Raw genomic sequence first — 27,656 nt, forward strand, 5'->3', positions numbered from 1 at the left:
CCATATATTTGTAAGGAATACATCGTAATTACATACAAATTCATTTGAATTTTATCTCCTACATATAATCTAGACTCACACATACTACCACAAAAAACTATATATATATATATATATATATATATACATACATACATGCATACATATATACGTATATGTGTGTGTGTGTGTGTGTGTGCAGGATGTGTAAAATCGTATAAGTAAGAACGTAACGTAAAATGCGGGATTAAAGAGTCGTGTCGGATACAAACAATACAAAGTACTACATGGAATAATAATAATAATAATATTTATTTAAGTGATGAGCACGATTTGACAACCAGGTACATCACAATAATATAATCAATATATGAATAGTAGTAAGCAAAGTCTGGTATTTAAGTGATGACCGGAAAGAAGGAAATATAAAAGTCTGGACCAGGTCGTAAACATTTTGAGATTTTTATGTGATTTCTTTGTATTGTTTCTACATATGTTTGTCATGTTCTAGACACGGCTCTAACTCATTGAGGACTCGCTTCTCTCCACTTGTGTGTGTAAGGAGCATCTTACTTGATGAAGCTGGTCTGGGAGCCATTAATTACGTGGGTCCGCATCTTTATCTTGCTACAGATCTTGTCTGCCTCAATATGTCCGCACCATCTTGCACTAATTAGTAGAATTGTGTCCAGACATAATGAAAAAGCCCGGCATCTGAAAAACAAGCTGGAAAGGACAGCTCTTTCACTTATCTCCCCCCCCCTTTCCCCTTTCCTGCCATGTATCTTCTCAGTCTCGGCGGATGGAGCCAGTTCTATCCATTTGGTGCTCGTTCATCTGGCACACTCGGACACACTAAATGCATCCTGACTCTTTCTGGAAACTGAAGAAATCTCGGCTAGATCATGCAATTACCAGTAACGCAAATGGCCTCGGCAGCTAAATACTTTTGTGCAGTTTCATTATAATTTGAGGGCGTAGTTTTAGACGACGTGCATGCAAAACATTCGTGATTTGGGACGCGACATGAATCTTGAACCGAAAGTTTGGGTGTGTCTAACACGCAACCCACGTAGCGGTTAAGACAAATGGTGTTTGCGGATATTTTCTGGAGCTTTCTCCGACACGCACGTGCACATGAATAAAAGTAAGCTAATTAATTACTCGTGCGCATTGGAAGTTATGTTCTCGTACGTTTCGCAAATAAACAATGTCCTAAATGAAGAGAAAAGCAAGTGTACTGTACATTTAATGTGAAGCCAAGAAAGCCATATTTCGAAAAAGATTCACTAAAACTAGACCCATATTAATTTTATACGTTGTATTTATATTTTTGATATATTTAGTGAATTAAATTCGAATTGCTTTGCTGTTATATAAGGTAATGCAAATTTCCAGTCGATAATTTTGAGAAATTTCTAACCTCCCATTGTAAAAACTTACATGGTGACTAAATAAGTACGTAAAACACTAACCTAGCCATGTTAAATTCAATGCTTATACTTTAAGAAGAAGAATTCATGTAGGTTGGGTTGAATAGAGGGAAGTAAATTTAAATGAAATTATTGCATTTATTAATTATATATGTAATGTAATGACTGGTAAAAAAAGGTGACACTGCCACTTTAACATAATCTAGTCATTATTAGAGGGTATGTGAATTGCAAAGTCTCTTAATGCAGGGATATTGTCGGAAAAAATTCCGACCTGAGGTCAACCACCCCGGCAGTCAAGACACCCTACCAACTACACCGCCGCCGCTCTCGCATAAAAGATTGAAGACTGCCAACCACAAAAAACCTTCATGCTCGAAGTTCCAGATGATTCATAAGAACATTTCAAACCCTCTGCATCCGATTGTTGGAAAGGGCACAATAAATGGACTTGTTAGTCGGTCAATCTTACTGCAAATCAATTATGGGTCGCAGCATATTTATACCACTAAAATAACCGCAGGATTTTTTCTAAGGAGGGCAGAGTAAGATTTCACATCTTGTTCTACACTCCTAGAAATTTATATTTTACCGTTTATCATTATTATTATTATTTTACAAATCATAAAGTTGTAATTGAATTCAAAATATTTTCACGTTGCTGACAAGTTCAGACTTGAGTCCACTCTTTAAATAGAAACTGGATTCCTCTTGATTCCTTTCCATAAATATTTATAAATTTTTTATGAATAATTCTTTGTCTTTTTGTACTTTTTCACGATGCACTGAGACCACTTGATCTGCTCTCCTTCATGGTACCTCTGATCCATGTTTTTACGTGCAGAACGGTAGTGTAAAAAATAATAACTAAAAAGTAATTCAAAATGACGGTCTGTGAATTGTCAAGGTCAGATCCCGACTTCAAGAGGAAATGATTTCACGACTTTTTGGGATAATGAACCGTCGAGAAGTTCCAAAGGATCGTATTTAATAGTGGCTAATTCTTGGTATTGTTTGCACTAAGTGCCTCAAATTTCTCACACTTCTTATTCTAGAAGTGCAAAAACAACCACTTCAGGGGAACATAGTGTGTAGAATTCGAGGTTTTCACGACGTTTCGAAAATGTTTCGACCTAGTCAGGAAACGCCGATTTTTTTCAGTCCCCAATGTCGGGATTATAAAACGTCATTTCACAATCCTATCTCTGCTAAATATTTTTCGTCTCGCACAACTCTTGTTACAGCAGTCAACATTATTCCAATATATCTGGTACAAATGTTCTATCGTTATTTATTTGTTCTGGCAATTAATTGCCTTAACTTACAGCCTGTAAATCGCAGAAAACAATATTATATGTTATAAATTATTGCTACAAATTCACCATTCAAATTACATGAACTTCCCAGATACCTCAGTGGGGGGGGGAGTCTCCCTTCTGGGTTCCCTTGCGAACGCCCTTGGTAGCTGACCAAGGAATGCGGCTAAGAAGTGATTTCGGAGAAAAAAAACATGTGAAGTTTCAAATCCCTGTCACAGCAGCACCAATTCATATCAGCCTGAATTCTAGACAACCCGAAAAACATTATCGTTTTGCGGGATGCATAGAGTCACGGCTGTCTGATTTGTGCGGATTTATACATATACTAGCCGATTGCCCGGCGTTGCCCGGGTATTTATTTATCCCAATCTTCTATTAGACAGGAATATAATGAATTCTAACTATAGTGTACAATGAACTTGGAGTTGAACGGCATTGGGAGTGTCACTATTCATCTCAGCGGCCCCGAAAACTATGGATTACAGACTAATATCGGTCGTTTTACATGTCACCCCGTTCCCACACCTAGGGGTACCAGGGGTGTCTTGGAGTTGAATGGCATTGGGAGTGTCACTATTCCTCTTAGCGACCCCGAAAACTATGGATTCCACACTAATATCATTCTTATTACATGTCACCACCTTCCCACACCTATGGGTGTCAGGGGTGTCTTGGAGTTGAACGGCATTGGGATTGCCACTATTCATCTTAGCGACCCCAACAACTATGGATTCCACAGTAATATCGGTCGAAAAGTTTTTTTTATTATTGCAATGTTTCAGGTTGTGTGGCCATTTTCCCCAAGTATAAAGATATTTCCAATGAAAAAGTTAACGATATTACGATATTCTATATACAGTTTGAAATTTTCCAAGTTTAACATTTGAAAAGCATTTTAAGTATAGTAAGTTTTTAAAATGGAACTATGTAACTTTGATAGTCAATTGCGATTCCAAGTTTGAACTAAATTAAGTAGCCTACTATACAAAGAGTCGCATCACCGAAAATCAAGGTTCGAGTCCCAACATGGGCTTCATCAATTGTATCTAATCATCATTCATTTGCATTGTTTCGGTTAGCCTAAAGTGAGAGAAAAAAGACGTAAAATAAGAAAAACACAAAAAATAGACGCTCATTTGTGACGTCAGGTTAACCGTGAAGTTGGAAGAGAGGAAAGTACAAAGATATGAAATCAAAGTAAACGGTTTGAAATGTGGGAGCTCCACAATGTAAGGATAAAAAAAGGACGATACTTATGTGCAAATGGAAGAAAGTTATGAATCTAATTTTTATTAATACAGCTGATTCTGATAAAATCGATTAAATGTAGGGTCACGATGGAATAAATATACAAGAGAAACACACACAATGAGCATGTTTTCTCCATGTGTGTTGTGCACAGTTCAGAAAAAGTTTAAGAGATTTAAATCTGGATATAGTTAGATCCAAAACAGTTAACGTAAGACACTAGAAGCCTAATTAACAGATTTGATCTGACTAACTGTGTTCATAGGCTAGTCTGGAATATGACTGACTAGAGAATATATGGTATATCCATATTATAAGTGCGTATGAATATAACTCACAACTTAGAACAACAATATAGTAAAGTGAAAGCATGATATACATATTTTGCATGGACTAGTTGAGGAGATGCAACTGATGTGGAAAGAAGGAAAATGTTGTTTTTACTGAGAGATTTATCTGCGACTGTAGAAATGCTGAAAACTTTTATAGAGGAATTTAACAGGACTATATCTGCCGTCAAAAATTTCAGATACACCATGAGTATTTACCATTAATATCGTTCTTCATATTTCCAAGTCTGCTTGAATCAAAACAAAGAAATGTCAAATTGACAATTCCGTAGCTACGCATATAACATTCTGAAACTTTAATTTTGTGTTATGTTTAAACTAGTCATACAAAAGGATTGACCTTACTGAAGAAAGTTGATAATGAGACCAATTTTACACAGTTATATTTGAACATTATGTAACTGTCTTAAGATACATGCAATCACCAAATCACGTTAAAATTGGACTCTCTTTACATCTAAATAATCTCACGAACCCTACTTGCAGATCCATTTGCCCACATAACTAAGAATTCTGTTTTAGGGAAATTTTAAGTGGATACTGTCAACACTGCAGAGAAGTGAATTAAAACTTTTATTCCACTAAATTCGATATTAACTTTGGAGGGAGATTAATTAACATTACTAAAAAAATACAATTGTTTTGTGTCCCGGCATTAGAAGATATGGGCGACTCCAAAAGACTTAAAGCAATAGAAAAGCACAGATGACGTTGAAACAATCGATGCCTTTGCTTTCTCTAACAACGCTTCGGCACTTCTCACTTTGCTTTCGTTGGGTCAAATAGTTAAATGAACGCAATATGGTATGTGCAGGAACGTGATTTATGTGCTTTCATTACATATATTTCTAAATCAATCAGCACAGTGTACAACTTAAAATAATTGGGATAATCTTCAATAATCTTCACCTGCATGCAGTTGTAAAGCATGACAAAACGAGTAGTTATGGAAAGATCACCAACTATCCAAACCTGCAGTTTAATGTTGGTACCGATCCAGTGAAACATAGATATGAAATATTCATAATGGCTTCAGCCCGAATCCAACCCAGATACTATTGATTGGATGCCAATAATGTAAAAACCCTCTACCAGGGAAAAGTTCTCGATTACCCTTTGGAATCCCCCATCCCAAAAGATGTGAAAATATTTCAGTACAATCAGAAAAAATATCAAAGAAGCTTAATGCTATTAGTAGCAGATGATCTTGTAGGTACCGAATTTATCTGTCGACCTCTATTTGCTATATTCATCGAAAATACATTAAATGTTCGTTATCCGAAAAGATTTTTAGTAAACTTTAAAAACACGAAAAACCTTAAAATTAATATTTAAGAGCGTACCCAAGCGAATCCACGTCATAATCCACCAATAATCTACAGTGCGCTACATTATTATATTGTGTCATATTAGCTGTATTTTATTAATATACAGTCCATATTTAATCAAATATATTTCGAGATATTCAAAATGTTCTTTATCTTAAACGGCCGCGGTCCCATCAAATTAGGTTAAACGAGTGTTTAGCGTATATTGCGAGTGTTAGACATATCGGAGAGGGTTAATAATATTTACCCTTGCATTAATTGACAGTTTGTGTTAATCCTCCACGTCTTTGGGGGTTAATACCTCTTCGGTCCCCTTTATTCCGTTGTAACAAACGAGACCACACACTAAAATGAAATAACGCAGTAGCAATACAAGAACACTGGCACTAGCTAATACAACGAAAATCAATATCGCGACCTTTAAAACTGAAAAAAAACAAAAACATGGAGATGAGAAGTTGTAAAGACGCAGCACGGTTTCACAAAACGGCAGTACTTTGATTTTTGGTCAATTCCTTTAATAGTTTCAGCCTTGATTAATAATTCCTTCTTTTGAATGAATCATAATGTCCTCGATTGCATGTACTGCTGCTCAGACGTGGGTCTTGGGAGACTTCTGGTCGCAATCAATACTCGGCTATGCGGCTGTTGCCTTCGTGACGACGGAGGAAGTCGTAATGCGATCGATACTCCGGGTTCCACGCAGAGCTACCAGATCATGCACGGAGACAGATCGCGAAAGAAAAACGGCAACCGTTGCAAATGAGATTTCCGTTATTTTAAATCTAACCATTGATAACAACTCGTTTGAACCAGTTTCCAAATTCAAATACTTAGGAGTAATATAAACAAATGAAAATTATATTAAAAAGGAAATAAAAAGTAGGCTTAATTTAGGAAATGCATGTTACTTCTCTCTTCATAAACTTGTGTCTTTTCGTTTAATATCTAAGAAACTAAAAGTTAAAATATACAAAACAGTAATTTCGCCTTTAGTATTATATGGGTGTGAAACTTGGTCCCTTACATTGAAAGAGGAACATAAATTGAGAGTATTTGAAAATAAGATCCTTAGGAAAATCTTTGGACCTAAAAGGGATGAGGAGACAGGTGAGTGGAGAAGGTTACATAATTTGTATTTATGTCCAGATATTATTAGAATAATTAAATCAAAAAGACTTAGGTGGGCAGGCCATGTGACACGAATGGGAGAGGAAAGAGGAGTTTACAGGATTCTTGTTGGGAAACCTGATGATAAGAGACCTGCAAGTCTAACCTATCCGCACGGACACACAACATGTGTGCGTGTTCACATATTCCTGACAACAATTTGAACGTTGACTCTTACGTTGTTGTTTTTTTCTGAAATTATGTGTATTCACTTTGTGTCAGCGTAAACTTGCACTAATGTACAGTATTAACTATTTGTGCTTAGTAAAAATGTTTTACTTGCGTCTTAAAAACAGATACTGAAGATGAGTTGACTCCTTCAACTGCGGACACGGTGCACCAGTCTTTTATACAAACCCACGCATGTATGTAACACGGATGACTGCATAAATACTTATCGAATCTCTAAATATGGAAGACAAAAAGCTTCAGAAATATCGAAATATAACTACATGAGTGGCTAAAAGTCCAATTCCATCTGTAGCACGAGACAACAATGGCTGATCACCCATAAAGACCAAAAAGCATAAAACTAAATCAACCCCAAAATAAAACAATGGTATAAGGGAGATCCTGACATGAACAATCCAATTGTTGCTATAAATATCATAATTTTCAACTAATAGTAAATAGTTGCATTTTCACTAAACAGTCTATCATTTTAACACTATTTACTTACCATATCAGATTCACAGAAGTTTTACAGGATACCACAGAATTCACATATCTATTGAATTGATTTGATTTGATTTAGTTTATTTTACTTCGCGTTTTGTTCCTCTTGGCTAATTTGCGAAGATGGGGATGAGTGATGAAATTGATGAATGGACATTCACAAACAACCAAGCCCGACCGGGATTCGAACCCGGGACCCTTGGGGTCGCAGCGCGATGTGCTAACCACTCGGCCACAGGGTCGGGCACATATCCATTGAAGTTAGTATCGGTTGGTAATTATCGTTCTAAAATAAAAGCAAACGTAAACAAAATTAAGCTAATGAATGAAAGATTTCACATTAAAAAAATGTACAATGACATTTTCTTTATGATAATAATATTTTATTTTTCTGAATATATAGCAAAGGCAATATGCCCTAAATTTCCATTGAAATTAATATTGCATTGGCTAAATCCCTAATACCACACACACACACACACATACACACACGTGTGTATGTTTGTGTAGGAGTATGTATGAATTAATAAATTTAGCTTGAGGGGTCTGGACTATAGCGATATTCATTGAAAAGAAAATTAAAGGTATGTTACTTACATATTATACAATGTACATATAAATCGTTATACAATCTTACTTCGTAATGTTTTCATGTTGAATTGGGACCCACTACCACCATTCCACGCTGCTCACACACGAGAAATATTCATAATTTAGTGCACAAACACATATCAACATTTTACTGAATTTGTTTTTCTTTAAATTAACCTTTATTTGAAAAATAAATTAATTTCTTTCATCAGATACTGCAATATTAACAGGTGTTAGAGGATGAGAAATTAATTTCTTACAAAAATTGCTCGGCGAGTCCGTGCCGTATGAGCGGCGAGGTGTTATTCGTTTATTGTGGTGCGGGGGACGAGCGGCCGCGGGTGTCCGCGGGGGGTGGAGCCGGTGTATGGGGACAAGTGTTTATTAGTGCAGTGGTCGTGCAAGGAGTTTGAAAATGGACGGGAAAATGTGGAGGACAATGAGCGATCGGGCCGACCTCGTTCCTCACTGACACCGGACAACATTACCCATGTTGATGAAATGGTGAAAGCTGATCGACGTGTTCATCTGAAGGACATTGCCACTGAACTTGGCATTTCCTATGGTCAATGGTTGTCGGTTAATAACTTCTGTGCACTTGTTCCCATGCACTGGCTCCATTTCATTGTGGATGTCTGTGGCTGTTTGTCCTTTGCACCATAATAACTTCGCTACAATAAACACTTCGCTGCTCGTGTGGCGTGGACTTCCTGAGCGCTCTGGCCATCTTTGCCGGCTGTCAGCGGCGCCGTGCCGTGGGGGGGGGTCGGGGGTTGCAGTGGAGCCGTTCCGGGAGGGGCCTGCTGCGTCGTTCGTATGTCTTGCTTTCGTGGTGGCACTTGTAACGGGCTGGAGAGGAGTTGCGTGCGGGGACTTTTCGATTTGCCCTCGTATTAGTAACAATGTTTAAAGTGATAGTATGGACAATAATAATAATTAAGTGTGTATGAGTGTGTGTACATATCTGATTTACTTTTCCTACTTCCAATTTTAAGTAAATATATGTAAATATATGTAATGCAATTAAATATTAATTTATTCTCTATATAGACTAGAGGTCTGCACGGGCCTAAATTGTAAGGCCCGAGTCTGGCCCGGCCCGAGGAAAAGAAACCCGAACCCGACCCGAGTCCGATAATAAGTAAACATGAGCCCGGCCCGAGCCCGAAAACATAATTAAAATTACTTTCCAATTCAGCATTAATTTGTTTGTGTTTGTCTTGTGTAGTAGTTGTGGTGTGTTTGTATTTATATTGTGTTATAGTTGTGAAGTGTTTGTGTGTGTCTTGTGTAGTAGTTGTGCTGTCTAATGTGTTTGTGTTTGTCTTGTGTAGTAGTTCCTCCATTCATATTGGGGGTTAGGCGTAGAGCTGACAACTCTGCACTGTAAAAAGCCATGTCAAGAATCAGCAATATAAGGCCATGGATGTTCCCAAGGTAAAATATTCCGGAGGTAAAATAGTCCCCCGTTCGGATCTCCGGGTGGGGACTACTTTGGGAGGTCCCTGGACTAAGGATAAGATCTACGTTAGGAATAAGAAAAATATTAAATTAGGCACCTGGAATGTTCTGAGCCTTTACCGGCCTGGGGCATTTCAGTGTACAGTTAATGAGATAGTCAAGTATAAATTAGATGTAGTAGCTGTCCAGGAAGTTAGGTGGCCAGGAGAAGGGAATTGTAAAACTAAAAATTATACTTTTTTCTATGGTGGTACTGAAAATCATAATTTTGGAACAGGCTTTTTCATAAATAATAGAATTATCTCGGCTCTTAAAACAATAGAATTTATTAATGATAGGATATCATATGCAGTTTTACAGGGTAGGTGGTGTAAAATTATTTTAATAAACATACATGCACCAACGGAAGATAAAGATGATAATACTAAAGATGATTTTTATACAGAGTTAGAACAGGTCTTTGATAAATTTTCTCAGTATGATATGAAAATTCTGTTAGGTGACTGTAATGCACAGATTGGGAAAGAAGAGACATTTAAACCCACGATTGGTAAAGAAAGTCTTCATGAATTAAGTAATGATAATGGTATAAGATTGATTACTTTTGCAACCTCAAAGAATTTAATTGTGAAAAGTACCACTTTTAAACATAAAGATATCCATAAATATACCTGGTCTTCTCCAGATGGTAAAACTCATAATCAGATAGATCATATTCTCATTGATAAGAGAAGGCATACTAGTATAATTGACGTTCGTACACATAGAGGTGCTGACTGTGCCAGTGACCATTATTTAGTAATTGCTAAATTAAGAGAAAGACTCTCAGTGATAAATCATAAGCAACAAAATCTAAAAGTTCTAAAATTTGATACAGGAAAGTTTACTGATGAAAGAATTAAGAAAGATTACCAAATTAAACTGTCAAATAGATTTGAGGTTTTGCAGGATTTAAATGATGATGAAAATATAAATGAAACAGACGTAAATAAGAATTGGGAGCACATACGTAATGCAATAGAATCAGCAGCTAAAGAAAGTATAGGATACCATAAACCGAGAAAAAGTAAGCCATGGTTTGATAATGAATGTCATAATCTAATAGAAATAAGAAATCAGGCTAGACTTAGGTGGTTAAATAACTCTGATGATACAAATCTAAACAATTATAATAGAATAAAGCGAGAAGTTAACCGCACGTTTAGAAGTAAAAAAAGAGATTACTTGAAAAGCAAAATTAACGAAATTGAAACAAACAGCAAAAATAAAAATATCAGAGATTTATATAAAGGTGTAAATGAGTTTAGAAAGGGGTGGCAACCTAAAGTAAACTTGATAAAAGATAAAGACGGTGATTTTCTAGCTGACCCAAGCGATATTCTAAATAGATGGAAGAACTACTTTAATGACCTTTTAAATGTCCATGTAGGAGATAAATCAGAAGTAAATGAAGTACACACAGCAGAACCTTTAGTTCCAGAACCTAACTTGACTGAAGTTAAAGATGCTATTAAAAGGCTTAAGAATAACAAAGCACCTGGCATTGATTTAATACCAGCTGAGTTAATTAAATATGGTGGAAATTCATTAATATGTCAAATTCATAAATTAATTTGTTTAATATGGAATAAAGAAGAAATCCCTCAACAGTGGAAAGAATCCATAATTGTTCCTGTGTTTAAAAAAGGTGATAAAATGAACTGCAATAATTACCGTGGAATTTCTCTACTCTCAACAACATATAAAATATTATCTAACATTCTTTTAACAAGACTAACCCCATATGCTAATGAAATTATAGGTGATTATCAATGTGGATTTAAACGCAACAGATCAACTACAGATCAAATTTTTCACATCAGACAGACACTTGAAAAAAAGTGGGAATATAATCAAAATGTCCATCAGCTATTCATTGATTTCAAAAAAGCATATGATTCGGTCAAAAGAGATAAATTATATAATATATTAGTAGAGTTTGGAATACCTAAGAAGCTTGTTAGTATGATAAAAATATGCACTAGTGAAACAGAAAGTAAAATTCGTGTGGGTATTAATATGTCTGACAAATTTACAATTCATGATGGGTTAAAACAAGGAGATGCATTATCTCCATTGCTCTTTAATTTTGCCTTAGAATATGCTGTAAGGAAGGTAAAAGAAACTAAAGAAGGACTAAAATTAAATGGTGTGACTCAGTTGTTAGCATATGCAGATGATGTAGACTTACTGGGGGATGATGTGAATACAATTAAGAATAATGCTAAAATATTTTTCAAAACTGCTAAAGAGATAGGTTTGGAAGTTAACAAAGAGAAAACTAAATATATGCTTACAGGCCGAAACCAAGTGTTAGGTAATAATCAAAATCTAATTATTGATAACAACTCGTTTGAAACAGTTTCCAAATTCAAATACTTAGGAGTAATATTAACAAATGAAAATTATATTAAAGAGGAAATAAAAAGTAGGCTTAATTCAGGAAATGCATGTTACTTCTCTCTTCATAAACTTTTGTCTTCTCGTTTAATATCTAAGAATCTAAAAGTTAAAATATACAAAACCGTAATTTTGCCTGTAGTATTATATGGGTGTGAAACTTGGTCCCTTACATTGAAAGAGGAACATAAATTGAGAGTATTTGAAAATAGGATCCTTAGGAAAATATTTGGACCTAAAAGGGATGAGGAGACAGGTGAGTGGAGAAGGTTACATAATTTAGAACTACATAATTTGTATTCATGTCCAGACATTATTAGAATAATTAAATCAAGAAGACTTAGGTGGGCAGGCCATGTGGCACGAATGGGAGAGGAAAGAGGAGTTCACAGGATTCTTGTTGGGAAACCTGATGGTAAGAGACCAGTAGGAAGGCCAAGACGAAGATGGAGGGACAACGTCGAGATGGACCTAAGGGAAATCGGTAGGGATGGAAAAGAGTATATAGATCTTGCTCAAGATAGGGACAGATGGAAGGCCTGTGTTGCTGCAGCCATGAACCTTCGGGTTTAAGAAGGCTAGAGAGTTAGTTAGTTAGTTAGTCAAATGTGATGATTTTTTTTATATTGCAGTAATATTTTAGTATAGATATTATAAGTTAATATAAATATCGCATGTCAAAATAGGTACAGTAAATGATCTTTTTGATTTGGGCTACAAATATTTATGTAATGAAATGATCTTTAACAAACTGGTGGAATGCTTTTCCCAAAGTTTCAACAATAATTTGAAGTAAAAAAAAATATTATATTACCTTTATATACTCGAAATTAGGGTAAATGCATTACTCAAATTGGAGGTATTTAGTTTATTTATGTAATGAAAAACTTTTTTACATGAGCGTAGTGATAGAGGAAGTCGAAAGAAGCCAAATTAACTCCCCTTAGAAGATAACTTTCATTTATGATTACTATTAATATAAAATTACTTTCAGTAACTTAATATTCACGCATCAGAAATGTGGGTGACAGCTACATCTCTGAAGAATCAAAGGAATACTTAATTAACTCTCAAAGAAGGAGAGTTTCATTACATTCAGAAAACGGATAACTTTTGATATTAAATCACCTAATCCAATAATATTTCATGTAGAAATTCTGAAGAGAATAAAATAGTTCCACGAGGGAAAGTTTAACACATTGAACTTGTAATATGTTATGTTGAAGGTTTTGTGACAAAAGTTTTCCTCTACTTTAAAATAATTTCTAAATTGAACTGAATAAAAGTTGTAATAAAATATCAGAATTACTTTGCGTTGGTCTCACAGGCAAGTATTATTGATATACAATCACAATAATTTGACACATCCCTCAAAAATACCTGACTACACCCTTGATTAGGGAGGTAAAACAAGGAGTGTAAAGCAGAAGCAAAATGGGCAGCTTCACTTGTCCCTCCTGTGCAGTCAGTATTTTCATGATGATTTATAATAATATAACGGGGTGTCTACACTTTCGTATAAACAAAATTCCCCGACTTTTCCAGACCAAGTCATTAGGGCAATTCATGTATTTACATGTGTGTAAAAACGTCGCTACATTTTAGATAACCATCACACGTAGAGTCCCACTTAACCAAGTTAACAGTAAGGGAAACTGAACAGATATTTCCCGTTGCATAGGGGTGAGCTTTTGCGTAATAGTTGCCACGTATTGACTAATGGTAAATAAAGAATTATTTCTATTAAAAAAAATTGCAATTATAGCACAAATAATACATAATTATAAACTGTAGTTCCAGTCCAGATTAGTCTTACCGTGCATGAAGTGGACTTAAAACACCAAATCAATCCAATACATAATTATAGTAAAATTTAGTAACATATGCATTAATCCTAATATCAACCAAAGAACCCAAAAATTGCAAGAAGAAAGTTGTAAATGCCAATAGTCACTTACTGTACTACCAGCAATACTCATTATAATGCAGTATGTTGATTTTTCCAGAAACACAGTAAATCTTCCGAACTTTTGCAGGATAACCAGACTGGTAGACACACTATGTAATATGTTATCGTTATTGAGTTGGTGTTTTAAGTCCGCTTTATGCACAGTAAGGTTAATCGGAACTGGACCTACAGTTTAAAGTGGGATCCGAACCACTGTGTGCCTCCACCAGGTATCGAGTCCGTGACCCCTTGATTACAATGCGACGAACGCTACCACTGCGCCATCGGGAGGCCCTTTATCGTTATTGTGTGTGAATATATATTACGAGTACAATTATAGTTATAAGAAGTATAGTGTACAGAAATATCAGTTATTCATTATTCTCCGTCCACTATGAGAACAAAGTCAGTATAAACAAATGCACGTGACTTGCGAGTACTTCCAAAGACATATAAATTCTGCAGCACAGGAATATAATGAGTACGATAAAGCCACAAGGGTGAAGTTGAGGGACCTAGATATCTATCGGGAAGCAGAGTTAAGAATTTACGAACAAGAATGCAAATATTTAGTACACCGTGGGCTTTTGTTTTCATCGATTTGACTCTTCCGGTGCACAGAAAATAGTCATTCAGTTTTTTGGGCTGTAACTCGCTAAAGTTCAGGCATTTTTAAATCTTAGAGTGCAAGGATAGTTCTAGTTAAGTTTAAAAGTAAACTGAGCACCTAAATTATCGTAAATAAAACGTTTGGACACAGTTTTAGAAGTGTGTCACAGAAATATTGTGGGAAGTACAGATTTATGCATTAGTCGCAAGGGTTCCCGCTGATGTGGAAATCCTGCTAAAGAAGCGAAAAACTCATGGATTTTTCTTTTTTGAAATTCTAAAAATAATTCTCGAAAAGTCAGGTAGTATAAAATATCATTGTTGTACAGGTACATCAGGTGGTTTTCTTACTTGTTCGTCAATACTATTCTTCTACAACAGATATGTTGTATTTGAAATTAAATACTTTGTAAAAATGGCGTTTCTAGCACCTGAAACCAGTGTTTTCATATTTCCATCGTACAAAACATTCTGTAAGCAGAGGAATAATAAAACATTCAAGAACAATCTCAAAATATATCTTAAAATGTCTGCAAAAAAACTTTTAAAAAATAGGAAATTTGATTGAGGAATGAGTGAGAACCCTGATAATTGAAATAATAATAATAATAATAATCGATAATCGCCTTTATGAAAAGCAGTCTTGGGCCGCTCTTACAACCAACCCTTCTCAATAAGAAAGTGAGAGGAAAAATACATGAGGAGTGATAATAGGCCACAGAAAAAAAATGACGGATTAATAAAAAGTGACAATAACACATACACAGATAAAGTGATATATATATATATATATATATATATATATATATATATATATATATATATTATGATACTAGTAGTGACATTATTTTATGGTAAAGAGAAACTAGAATATAAATTAGTAAATGGTATGTAATAATAGGAGAGAAAATAATAAAAATGAAAAACAGAAATAAAAAAAAATCGAAGTTCTTCGATTAGTTTTTAGCCCGTTGCTGAACTGATTGAGGTTTCTCTTAAATTTGATACGAAAGTAAAATTAATTTACAGAAATATTTTTTTATGATTGTTAGTGTAAAACTTAACGTTTCTAAGATCTAACGCAAACAAAAAGATACAAACACATCACATTTCAATGAAATGCACGTGTTTTGTTCTTAAGCTTTTAAAGGAGCTAATGCATCGTTGTGTTTCTTTACAGGCATGCCCCTCCTGCTCCACCAAAGTTCGCCTGATCGTCTGCACCCAGTGTTTTCTCTTCAAGACAACTGAACGAGCAATGCTTTTCTACACAATTTTTGGCTGCTGAATTTTACTGCTAGTGTGTGTTCCATTCGGCACACTCTTTTTTTAAGTATGGATTGATAGCACCGAAACTACTTCCAGGCGAAGCTGCCTTCATGTTACGACTGGATCGTGGTGGAGAGGGAACTCTTCAAGCAGGAGGACATTTTCATTATTTGCAGGTCATAGACTGCACGAACTAGTGGTGTCTTCGTTAACGTTTTTAATAACAAAAAACATAACTCTTGTGTACAATTATGGGTGCGGAAGAAGAAGAACCGACATTTCTTGAAAAAGCCAAATTCTACACTTCACTGTGTATGGGCACAACGGCTATCGTAGCAGTGTTTGCCTTCCTCTTCCTGATACCGTTCGTCGTGGATCCAGCCATCTCAACGATCATCTCCGATTACGACCCCGTGCCGGTGACGTGCATGACCGTGGAGTACACGTACGAAATAGGACTCAAAAACTGTTCGTGGTCGTCCTGTCGCGAAGGGTGCACGGCGGCCGCAGTCAGGTGTCCCATGATCCTCGTCAATTACAGCAGCAAAATGACGTACGATGAGGCCAATAGGACCGCGCCGTGGTTGCAAGACCCGGACTTCTGGACTGTCAACTACACGAGGTTCTTCGTGAACACCGAGGGTTGCGGTTATCCTCCGAGAGTCAACTGCACCCACTTCACGGGGAACTACTCCGATCTGGGTAAGGTGTTCCCTTGCCACTACAGCCGCACTTATCCAGAGAAGGTGGTCGCCGTGTACAACTGGAATGAAAATCTTCGAAACCTTATCCTTTCGTTAATCGCTCCTCCCATTCTCTTCGGGATTTCTATTGGTGTTCTCAGCTACTGGTACTGTCCGAGTTGCAATCGTGGATGTAAGAAATACGAGGAGACATATCCTTCGAAGGAAGAGTAAGTATTATTTTAATTGCATTACATGAAATGGCAACTATGTACTTTAATATTTGCAGAGAATGAATTCGCATTATCAAATTCAACAAACACAAATACACACAATGTTTCTCTGTTATTTTCCAATTGTGTTTTTGAATAAGACCTAAATGACTGTACCACAGTGGTTCCGATTCATAACTTTTTAAGCTCTATTTTATGGAAGCATTCTTAACACACGAGTTCACTAGAACAAAACTGTCTCTAAATATAAGCATGTTAAGTCTCGCAAACACTTGACAAAATGTAACGGATCTGCAAAAGCTTTCACCAAGTGTTCGAATTGAAGAGGAGAGACAGGGAATTTACCCGTCTCTAAATTTCTTTCCCATCCTCTACATCTTTAATTTAGTTCTCAACCAGGGAAAGAAATCCCCCTTCTATATTTTCTGTGATTTATGTTATTATTAATGTAGATTCGAAGTAATAATTTGTCCTCTGATTTCAAGATAATTTTACTTCAATAAGTCAGCCTAAATTTTCGGTTTTTATACTAAAATTTACAATCAATTGACGGTTTGTAAAGGAATTTAGTAAAACTTTATTTACTCGCTCCACTCGCAAGACAAACATTCTCGTAAAAGCCGCATCAAGTTTTATAGGGTTCTATAAAATAATTATAATAATGCATGTTGGTGGATTTTTGTATGATATTTACTTTAAGCCCCCAAAATTTAAATAAATCGGAGTGTATGTAAGAGATAAGGGATACTTGACCCCCCCCAACACTACAGCTATATAGTGCTCAGGGGTCTTTTGAGGGTTACTAGAGGGTAGAAGCTCAGAATAGTTAATAGATAACTCGGTTTCATATTCCATAAGATTTATTCCTCTAAGTTCAAGCATAAAGTTATGTTTATACAAAGTTCTTAACTCTAGCTAAATTACTAAGTTCCTACAGTAAATCTACAGGATAGTATCTAAAGTGCCATGCTATCAAAAATAATGAAGTCTATGTACCTTAATTGGTAACACAGTCTGTGGCCGACAGCAATTCCCTTAGCACAGGATGCTGTTTCCAAAAAGGGAGGGTTTTTATACCATTCCTGTTTTGTCCTAACCTTCAAGTAGCCCTTCTACTTCAGTGGCCATTTTCGAAGTCCATTTCCTGTTCAGAGAACAAAGCTGTATATCTGAGGTGTCCATTTTCCACCTATCTTTTCCATACGTGGAAAACTGGTAACATATTTGGTCACGTTGTGCATGTGAAAGCCTTGGATCCTTGTGGTCTCTATCCGTCCTATGAAACCTTGAATCACATTTGCCTTGGTAGGCCACATCCGACTTCACAAACCTTGACATTCACCAGGGAGATAGTGTTTTTTTTCACTTCCTGCAATCTTTCTTAGGAGAAGCATCGGACAATCTATCATTGTGGTTTTGTCTTGTGGAAGAATCCACACATTGGATGTATGGCCAAGACTGATGTCTACTAATGTAAATATTTGGTCATTGCACCTCGTAAAAAAACTGTGCCTACGTCCTGGGTCCAAAGTACTACAAAATTCACATTTCAGGTGAAAAATTTAAAAATGTGAAGCTTTGGAATCTCCTAAAATTTTCTTAAATTTGAAGATTGCATACCACTACATTTTATGTGAATTATTGTAATAACAGAATAATACAGAAGAGAGCTCTGCTTCAGTGCTCATGGCTACTAGAATTCTCACTCCCTCTCTTTCTATCTTTGTACCTTCTCTCTTTCTGTTCTCTTTCAATCTTCGTACATATCTCCTGTCTCTCTCTCTCTCACGTTTGCTTCATCTGTTTCTCTTACTTCTATTTTCTTTTCATCTCTCTTTTCTATTTCTATCTTTTAGTGCGCCTGGTTCTCTCCCTCTCTGTCTGTTTTTCTTTCCATATCTATTTCCATCTTTCCTTTTCTCTCTTTTCCCTCTGTTTCTTTCTTTCTTTATTTCTCTACTTCCCTCTCTTTCTCTCGTTCCTCCTCCTCTCTATTCTCTTCCTACATCTATTTCTATCTATCTTCTCTTTCTCCATCTTTCTTTCTTCCTCTCTTTCTCTACACTTTTCATCGTATCTTTTGTTCTTCCTGCATCTCATTGCATCTGGTTCTCTATGTATCTGTATCTTCCTTTCTTTGCATCTATGGTCCTTTGTTTCTATCTCTTTCTCTGTTTATGTTTTTGTATCTAATTATATAATCCCTCTTCCGTGTGTGTGTGTGAGAGAGAGAGAGAGAGAGAGTAAGAGGCTCTAATACAAATGACTCTGAATGTTTATCACCACATAGCCATTTGGGCACGCAGAGACTATTTCACAGTGTGCTAGTGCCCACTGCCCACTGCCCAGGAGCGATGCAATGACGTAACACCACAAAAGAATACAAAAGTAATTAGATAAACTAAATGTCAACTAGATAACACAAAAACTTCGACAACAGAGAAATTGTTGTTCAACCTATTCAAGTAGGAATAACAACCCAATGTAAGACACCAATTATAACTGCTTTCAATGTAAGTAAATGCAAGGCATTGGAAAGTGCATTGTGTCCCTTGGATATAACACTGGGTGAAAACGTAAATGCAGGAACACCGTGAAAATAATTATTCCTGTCTTCATGTTCTTGTACTCTGTTTTATTCAGGTACTAATTGTAATATTAGACACCAAGGCACATATTATTAAGTGTTATTTGGAAACCCTACTATATTTACTAATTTACATGTTTCTCGCAAACTATTCTCAAAAGTAATGGGACTCAGAAAGTGAAATTTCACAGATTCCCTCCAGCTGAGACACTTCACTAAGTGCATGGAAATTCATAATGCACATTTCAAATGAAAACAGCTAGTAAGAGTGTTTGAGGCTGTAATTTTTGCTTGGCACATATGAAGAGTTAATACAGATCATAACAATCCAAATAACCAGAAATACTAGCAAAGACATATCCTCGAATTGACTGTCCAGTAAATTATGTAGGACACACAATAGAGGACAAAACATACACGTTGCTAAGTTTAAGATAACATTTTTATCATTAATTTAAACAATATTTATTCACATCTACACATGCATATAGCTCCAAAATTCATAATTAATTACTTTTGTTTCTTATTAAAGAAGCTTGTACTGAGAGTGTTGATTTTGTGTCTACTATCAAATAGAGTGCAATTTCCGGTATCCATTACACCTTTCCTCTTCCATGAAATCTCTTGAATTGATACTATTTGTGTATTTTATATTTGCCCCTTTCCTTTTTCAATTCTTTAAACTTTCCTGTTCTGTGTAAACTTCATACATTTCATGTTAATAACACCAAGTAATTCTTCTTTTACTTGACATGTCGTTTATCCGTTTCATCAGTCTGGCATTTCTGTATTAGTTTCTCAATGATGTACTGAGTCATTTGGTTTAAGGGTTTCCATCCCCCACACTGATTAGTTTCACCGGAGCTTTCGAGTTCAACCTCTGCCTTATTCTGGTTATGCTTTCCCTTAACCTTTGAGGTCTCTCTCCTCAAAGCAGTGGTTTCCCCTACCCCCAGAAGCTTAGCATGTTAGAAGGTCCAACATTACAACTAACATTTTGCATTACAGTTCAGTGTGTTTGCATGCTGGAACTTTTGTATTAAAAATATGTAAATATCAAAGAATCTGTAACATGCCTGGGGTATGGGGGGGGGTAACTGAACCTGAGGAAACAGTAACATTTTCAAGTACAGCAAATTAATTTGCTCCATGCCCATAGATAAGTGTACACCAGGCTATAGAGAGTCAGATAACAGCAATGATGGGAATCACTTGTGCTGGTCCGGAACAAAGTTTTAAAAAATCTTCCTTCAAAGTGTAAGAGAAGCTGTCACAATTGCAACAGTGTAGAATAAAGATATGTAATTTTATTTTGCATCACTTTTCTGCCACTTTTGGCTAACTGTGGCAATTAATTGTGATTAGATGAAATAATTAAATGAACACCTACGCCAGGACAAACCCATAATTTTGAGGCTACATCATCATCAACTGTTCAACAACATAGAGATTGCTATGTTGGACTAAAAGAAAGCTACTCTGCCTGCTGTAGTCAATGTAAATAAATGCATGTCGCTTTGGAGAAATCCTATTGGTTGGTTGAATGGCAAGTGTGCAGGAATCTCTTGCATAGGAATATAGTGCATGTGATAAGCCATACCTCTCAATGTACCTGCAATATCATAGTTGTGGGACATTAAATTATAAGCCACACAGCTACGATCAATATACTCATGCACAAAATAACATAAGAACTAACACATAGCAAAGGAACTATTTTTCAGAAATTATGTGGTTTTGTTGACATTAACTTCGTTCTTACAGTGTATAGGGAATAGGTTGATGTGTAACATGGGAGCTGAGATAGGCTAATTAATAAAGAATACATTTCTCACAGCACAAATGAATGATTAACTGCAAAAAAATAATTATCTGTTAAATAGGTGTATTTGAACTTAGTAGATATTCATATATTTATGTTGATAGTTCATATTTGCTGAAGTTACATGGCTAGTGATTGGTGCTGTTGTATCGATGTCTTTTTCTACTTGCACAGTGAAAATGATGAAGATGACGAGTATGATGAAGATGAAGACTACTGAGAGGGATCGCAACTTGATCAGCACACAAGACTTGGTGTGCCTTTATTCTTCTGTGACTGAAGTCTTTACTCACTCCTCTCTGAGATAACCACATTGGTTAGGAAACCGAGGAAGGTAGAATATCTGCTTGAACTGTTCAAACCCATGGTAGTTAATAACCAGAATTCTACGTACACTGATTTCTGAAGCTGCTTCGAGCTTTAAGAATTTATACAGTTTTAGTTGCAGCTGTACGAAGCATGCTGGTTACAAATAGTTGAATTCATTCTTATGCTTGTTTACAATTTTAAGAGAGTGCTGAATGATTCTAATATCTTTTATATTCGATATATTTCTAGAGTATTAATGATAGATCACATAGAATTGATTCATAATTTAAGGTATATAATATCTTTTTAAGGTGAATTAACTATATAGATAAAGGTATTTTATCATAACTGCTCTGTGTTTGAAAAAGAGCTCAAATACGGGTGCTTGCACGCCACAGCTTCTATGTTTAAAAAACAAAATGTTGAATATTTTGTAAAAACTTTCTGTTCCTTCCTTCACTTTTTTGCTACACACACACACACACACACACACAAAACACACACACATATCTTTTCTTGCCACATTGCCACATATGTATCACAAATGGTTTCATCACATGCTCAGTTAATGTCTGAAAATATTATTTTGCAAGTATAAATATTTCCTTTTTTACCTTATTAATCCGTTAAAATATGTAAGTCTAATCCATTTATTTATCTTAAGGTATTGTGCATATTTCTTCTATGAAGCTCATGTAAAGATGGTCATTTATATACTCATAGCAGCTAGCATTCCCTCCAATTTATCAAAAAATATATATATAAATAAGTACTAGTTACTGTTACATTTTACAAATATGTACATAAGCAAAGTCAGTTACATTAGTGCAAATATTATCTACCTAGCATTACATCACTACAGCTGTGCCCAAAACTTTGCACTTAATCATATCAATGGTTCTCTATATCGCTGCATAGAAAAGGCTGAAAAATATCTTACCTATAAAAAATATTGTAGGCAGATTAAAAAATCCATCTTCCTCATCTTAAACCATACTCGTATAATGAGCACTATAGGATTGCATATAGTATTACAAGGAATGTTTGACAAATAAGTGTTAATGTCAAATTGGCTGTGATATTATAGAATAACTACAGTGCATGGTTACAGAAAACCAACATAGTAGACAAACTCATATGTTTAGAATTTGTTGCATGCCACATTATTATTTTTTACAACTGAGATACACGAAACAACATAGCAACAATAATTTTCTTCAATTCAAGTGTCTTCAAGCGCAAATAGTTATAAACTTTTTCTATGTTCAGTGTTTCTAGTGTCAGACAATGTTTTTGTTTGGAGAATTATTTCCCAGCCCAAAATAAGTTTTGGTGAAAGTAACCAATAGACTATTTCATGTGCATTACAGAACTTAAAGTCATTCAGTGTTGGTGGGTGAATGTGCATTTTGTACAATTGTTACATCATGAATGTGGTTCTGTTTGTTAAACTTCTTATGTGCAAAAAGAAACTCTCAGATGACAAAAAAAACATGTGTGCAGTATGTATACAGCCTTGTGTTTTATGGAAGAGTGTACTTCTCATCAATCTTAGCTTGATGTTTCTTTTTCAAAATATGTTTCAGAATAATAGGACGACTTGAAATGCAGATTATATGTAATTTGTACACAATCTGGCATATTTGTTGCTGAATATGTACACAAATATGTACAGTGTTGGTGCATGTGCTGGTACAAAAAATAGCTCTATTTAGCATTAAGGTGAAAATTTTAATGTCAATGATACACAATTAGAAAAAAAATATAATTGAAATTCCCCATAGTGCATGTAAAGTGAAAATCAAAATCTAATTCTTTGTAATGGTATAGCCACTCAGAATAGGAAAAACATATATAGGGTTATACATGATTTGGAAGAGTTCAATAGCATTGTTAAATATATTAATCATACATAGCTCACATTTTGTTAGTATGTTAGGACAGAGAACATGCTAAATAATAGCTTTAAAATCAGAAATTTTAATAATAAAAATATTCACCAGATAAAAAAAATAGACACTACAATATTGGAAAGTATAATAACAATAAATTCATCACCAACTCAAATACTGTTTTATGCCCTCATCTGCAGTAAGGGGGTTCATTTTATCTATTTCCCATATACTTCTCAGTAAAATCACTTCATTATTCTTGTGAAACTGATAATGACAAACACATTCACCTGAATCATTGTTTTTTCATGCCAAAGTAAGTTTCTAATGTTTTTCATCGTAAAGATAATTTAAGACTGCATCATTATAAGCTTGTCCACAAGTGTCCCAAACTGCTTCACACTACTTTCACACCATTGATGAACAACGTGAAGAGGACTCATTGTAAATATATCATTTTATTGATGGCATACCGTATTGATATTTCCAAACCACTATGCTTGACTGCACTTCACATTTTTCACACATTGCTTTTTTGTGTTATGTTACAAATATAAATTGTACTTTGAACACAGAATAAGATCACCTGGTAAACCTCTAAATCTTGCATAAGAATGAAAACAGTTGTGGTTGCTTCAAAACAATATGAACATTTATTTTAAGATTTGTTGCTGAATAAAATGAAAAACTGGCTTGAAACGCATTCAGTTACGTAACATTGTTATGTACACTTGTTTATGAAAAATATGTAAAGAAAGGAACATATGCTTGTTGTAATGAGGCCAGAATAAATTTATTGTTTTATCATTTTGTAAAAACGTTGCAAGAAGTGTAATTCAATATAATATTTGTTATCAAATTGATACTTTACCATCCTGTTCATTCAGCATATATATTTTGTGAGTAAAGCTTGTGAAACTTAGTATCAGTGTCTCTTCAATTACAGTGTGTAAGTTAGACTAACAACGTCCAGTTTTATGATGTTTCTACTCAGTAGTGTTGATATTAGCTTTGGGTCCTTTTGAGGAAATGAAGGGGCCCCATATAAATAGAGTTTAATAATGTTTCTTGTATTTTTCAGCAGGTAAGGTTTCACATGTAAATAATCGAATGAGGATCTAACAATCTGAATTCTGAATGACAATGTTAATATGAAAAAGTGAAATAAACATTAAGTTTTTGTTATATTAATAATACTAATAATAATATGGTTACATCTTACACAATGTCATATATAATACAGAAAATTGTTTGTACTTACACTAAAATATTGGCCATTGACTCTAACTTGAACCCTACTGCTTTGGAAGGAAAACTTACACCACTATACACTATATGCATTTTGTTAAGGAGAGGAGATACAGTTACGCACCAATAGTTTTATTTCCATATCGCCCGAATGGGCACTGCTACTAAAAAAAACCTTGGGTGTATCCAAGAGTATGAATTTCTCTCCATGTTAAAGTGGACGCACTCTCTTATGTTGATTATTAAGCTGGACACGATGTTTGAAAAATATGATGAATAAGAATTTTCGGAATCCCAAGTATTACTTATGGGGAATCAACTTCAACATCAAGTTATGGCTAAGCAAATGGAAGTGTCGGCTTTTCCGCTGGTGAAATGTATCTTCAAACTGCCCTCTTCCCGTTGACATCTTTTTCAATTCCATCGAAAGTTTTATATTCCCAAGAGAACAAATCAAGTCACACTCCCATATGATCAATGCTTTTCTCCTTGCCTCCTGACAGTGTTGCAAAACCTGATGCGCTAAAAGAACTACATTTCACCTTAATAACATATTGGTTACGTGCGTGTTACTCACTATCTATAAACAAAAATATGTTAGAGTATTCAAATTGGTCTACTTACGCAAGTGAGTATGTATTCTTACGTGGACGACGTTTCGGAAGCTTTACTGCTTCCTTCCTCAGGTTGTCGTTTTCAGCTCGGAATATCAAGCCATGTCAGAGAAGTGTCATGTAAGGATACTGGGTGAAAGGTTCGGGTTAAAAACACTTCATAGTGCTTGACCTATACAGAATTAAAACCACTTTGCTAAAAACCCCTTAAAACTCACAATAAAACATGTAAAAACCACCGCTACGGTACTGGAAGTACCACTCCGCTGCGCGGCGCCATCTGCCCGCTCGCTTCTCCTTGACAGGGAGTTTAGGCTCTCAACGGCCACTCCAGTTTACCGTAGCGGTGGTTTTTACATGTTTTATTGTGAGTTTTAAGGGGTTTTTAGCAAAGTGGTTTTAATTCTGTATAGGTCAAGCACTATGAAGTGTTTTTAACCCGAACCTTTCACCCAGTATCCTTACATGACACTTCTCTGACATGGCTTGATATTCCGAGCTGAAAACGACAACCTGAGGAAGGAAGCAGTAAAGCTTCCGAAACGTCGTCCACGTAAGAATACATACTCACTTGCGTAAGTAGACCAATTTGAATACTCTAACGTATTTTTGTTTATTTCACCTTAAATGGAGTTAAAACTGACTTTCAAGAAGCTAGATTTACGAAGGCTGGATAAAGTGCCTCCTAGGGTAATGTTAGTTGTCAAGGGGTAGGGGGCACTGCTGTTATCGTTAACTCTAAATTGATGACAATTTATTCTTAGTTTTCAACATCTAGATCCAGCGGCATCACCCATCTCAATAATCCACCGATGGTCGTATGAAATCGAAAATAAAGAATTCGCTGATAACAATATTATGTCAATTTCACGTCAAACATGGCGCTATAAAGGAGTAGCTGGAGAGATAAGAGGAAGTGAGGCGACATAGCCAATATAACAATGTCACGTCACGTGCAAAATGCATAATTATGACAAAAGTTGGTCTATGTGGGCCGGAACCAGTGATGGCATCATAGTGGAGCACAGGGTGGGCATCCCAGTTCACAGCTGAACGAGTGCACCAAAGAGCCAGATCTGGCTCCAAGAGAGATACGTTGGCACACTGCCACGGATGGAAGAGTCCAGTGGAGACTGTATTGCATGGCCTTAAATATGAATTGTTAGAAATGTGTAATTTCTATATTGGTCAAAAATGGACTAGGCACCATCGACGTCAACAGTTTTTCAAAGGCAACAGATCCCATTGTGGTATCACCGACATAGATAATTCAACACAAGTAAAATAGCGACAGCAAAAAATCAGACCAAGCCAGAGCTGGCTCAGTAGTTCAGATTGTAGAGCAATGACACAGAATGGCAGAGACCCGGGATAGAGTGCTGGTCGAACCTGCATTTTTGGCTGAAATTTCTTCAAAAACATTTTTTTTCACTAAAAAAAAGGGGGGGCAATTTCTTTTATTAGATTGTAATCAGTATTTCATATTCATTTCCATGTCAAATTTCATACAGCATATTGAATGCTGAATATTGATTGATTTGGTATTTTAAGTCCACTTTATGCACAGTAAGGCTAATTGGTACTGGACCTACAGTTTAAAGTGGGATCCGAACCACTTGTGCCTCCACCGGGTGAATGCTGAATATGAAAGCATTACTATTTACATTATGAAAACTTTCATCACACTTTTCAACTCATGAAAATGGGTCAGAACAAAGATTCCATAATGACTGTTCTACAAAGCCAATCTTTTTTAGCCCCTCCCTCCCCTTACCTTGGGAACCCCTGCACCACGATATCTGTGGAGGCCGTATCACTGCCACTGTTTGAACTACAATATAAATCTCTTGAGTCACCATGATATAATGGAAGAGTATGTAAAATATTAAGGAAAACAAAATATTCCAAAATGCAGTACCAGTGAAACCACTTTTAGTACACTCCACTTATCTTAACGATTCTGCAAAAAATTCACTTTGTAGCAAGTGCTAACAATTACACACAAAAAAAATTATAAAAATGTAACAAATTGAATAAATAAGGTCATGCTTATACCAGGGCTGCTACTGAATATAGAACATAAAAACAAAATTCATTTATTGGCCTGCATTGAATCCATTTTTACCCACTAAAATGATTTAGCACTTTAATACACATCAGATTCTTTGTTGATACATATTCAGTTAGAATATGTTAATATATAATACTTTAAGTCTCCACACTCAGTTTATAAATATTTTATTGCAGTGCTTTCGAAAATGCTTTGATGTGCTGTGAAATTATTGGAAACTTATCTTTCATCCCTATTAGTGCAAAGCATGTATTTGTCTGAAATAAAATATTTATCATATTTGATTTTATCTACCATAATGCATGACTTTATATGCATGAGAACACAAGAAAATTATAGATGAACAATGATAAAACACAAATAAAATATTCAGCTGGT

General features: G+C 35.5%; 3 protein-coding genes across 4 annotated transcripts in view; all 3 read left to right on the forward strand.

The window, feature by feature from the left end:
* LOC145988838 (uncharacterized) overlaps positions 1 to 15,798 on the forward strand; it is a 34,227-nt gene extending 18,429 nt beyond the window's left edge. Inside the window, exon 3 of one of the 2 annotated variants that reach the window (XR_014441794.1) lies at positions 15,731 to 15,751. The gene's annotated coding sequence lies outside the window, so the exon portion shown is untranslated. Of the gene's footprint in view, positions 1 to 15,730 lie in introns of both variants that reach the window. The other variant, XM_083124066.1, reaches the window with a different exon arrangement.
* LOC145988837 (uncharacterized) overlaps positions 1 to 15,843 on the forward strand; it is a 54,648-nt gene extending 38,805 nt beyond the window's left edge. Inside the window, exon 2 of the mRNA XM_083124065.1 lies at positions 15,731 to 15,843. The gene's annotated coding sequence lies outside the window, so the exon portion shown is untranslated. The remainder of the gene's footprint in view (positions 1 to 15,730) is intronic.
* A 217-nt stretch (positions 15,844 to 16,060) lies between these two features.
* On the forward strand, positions 16,061 to 24,267 carry Teh2 (tipE homolog 2 phospholipid transfer protein). The gene is made up of 2 exons (XM_083124067.1): positions 16,061 to 16,732; positions 21,319 to 24,267. The coding sequence occupies exons 1-2, from the start codon at positions 16,071 to 16,073 to the stop codon at positions 21,362 to 21,364; spliced, it is 708 nt and encodes a 235-aa protein (XP_082980193.1). The 5' UTR covers positions 16,061 to 16,070; the 3' UTR covers positions 21,365 to 24,267.
* The last annotated feature ends 3,389 nt before the right edge of the window (positions 24,268 to 27,656 follow it).

Source organism: Lepisma saccharinum, chromosome 6 (genome assembly GCF_977018435.1).
Source record: "Lepisma saccharinum chromosome 6, izLepSacc3.1, whole genome shotgun sequence".
Classification (NCBI taxonomy): domain Eukaryota; kingdom Metazoa; phylum Arthropoda; class Insecta; order Zygentoma; family Lepismatidae; genus Lepisma; species Lepisma saccharinum.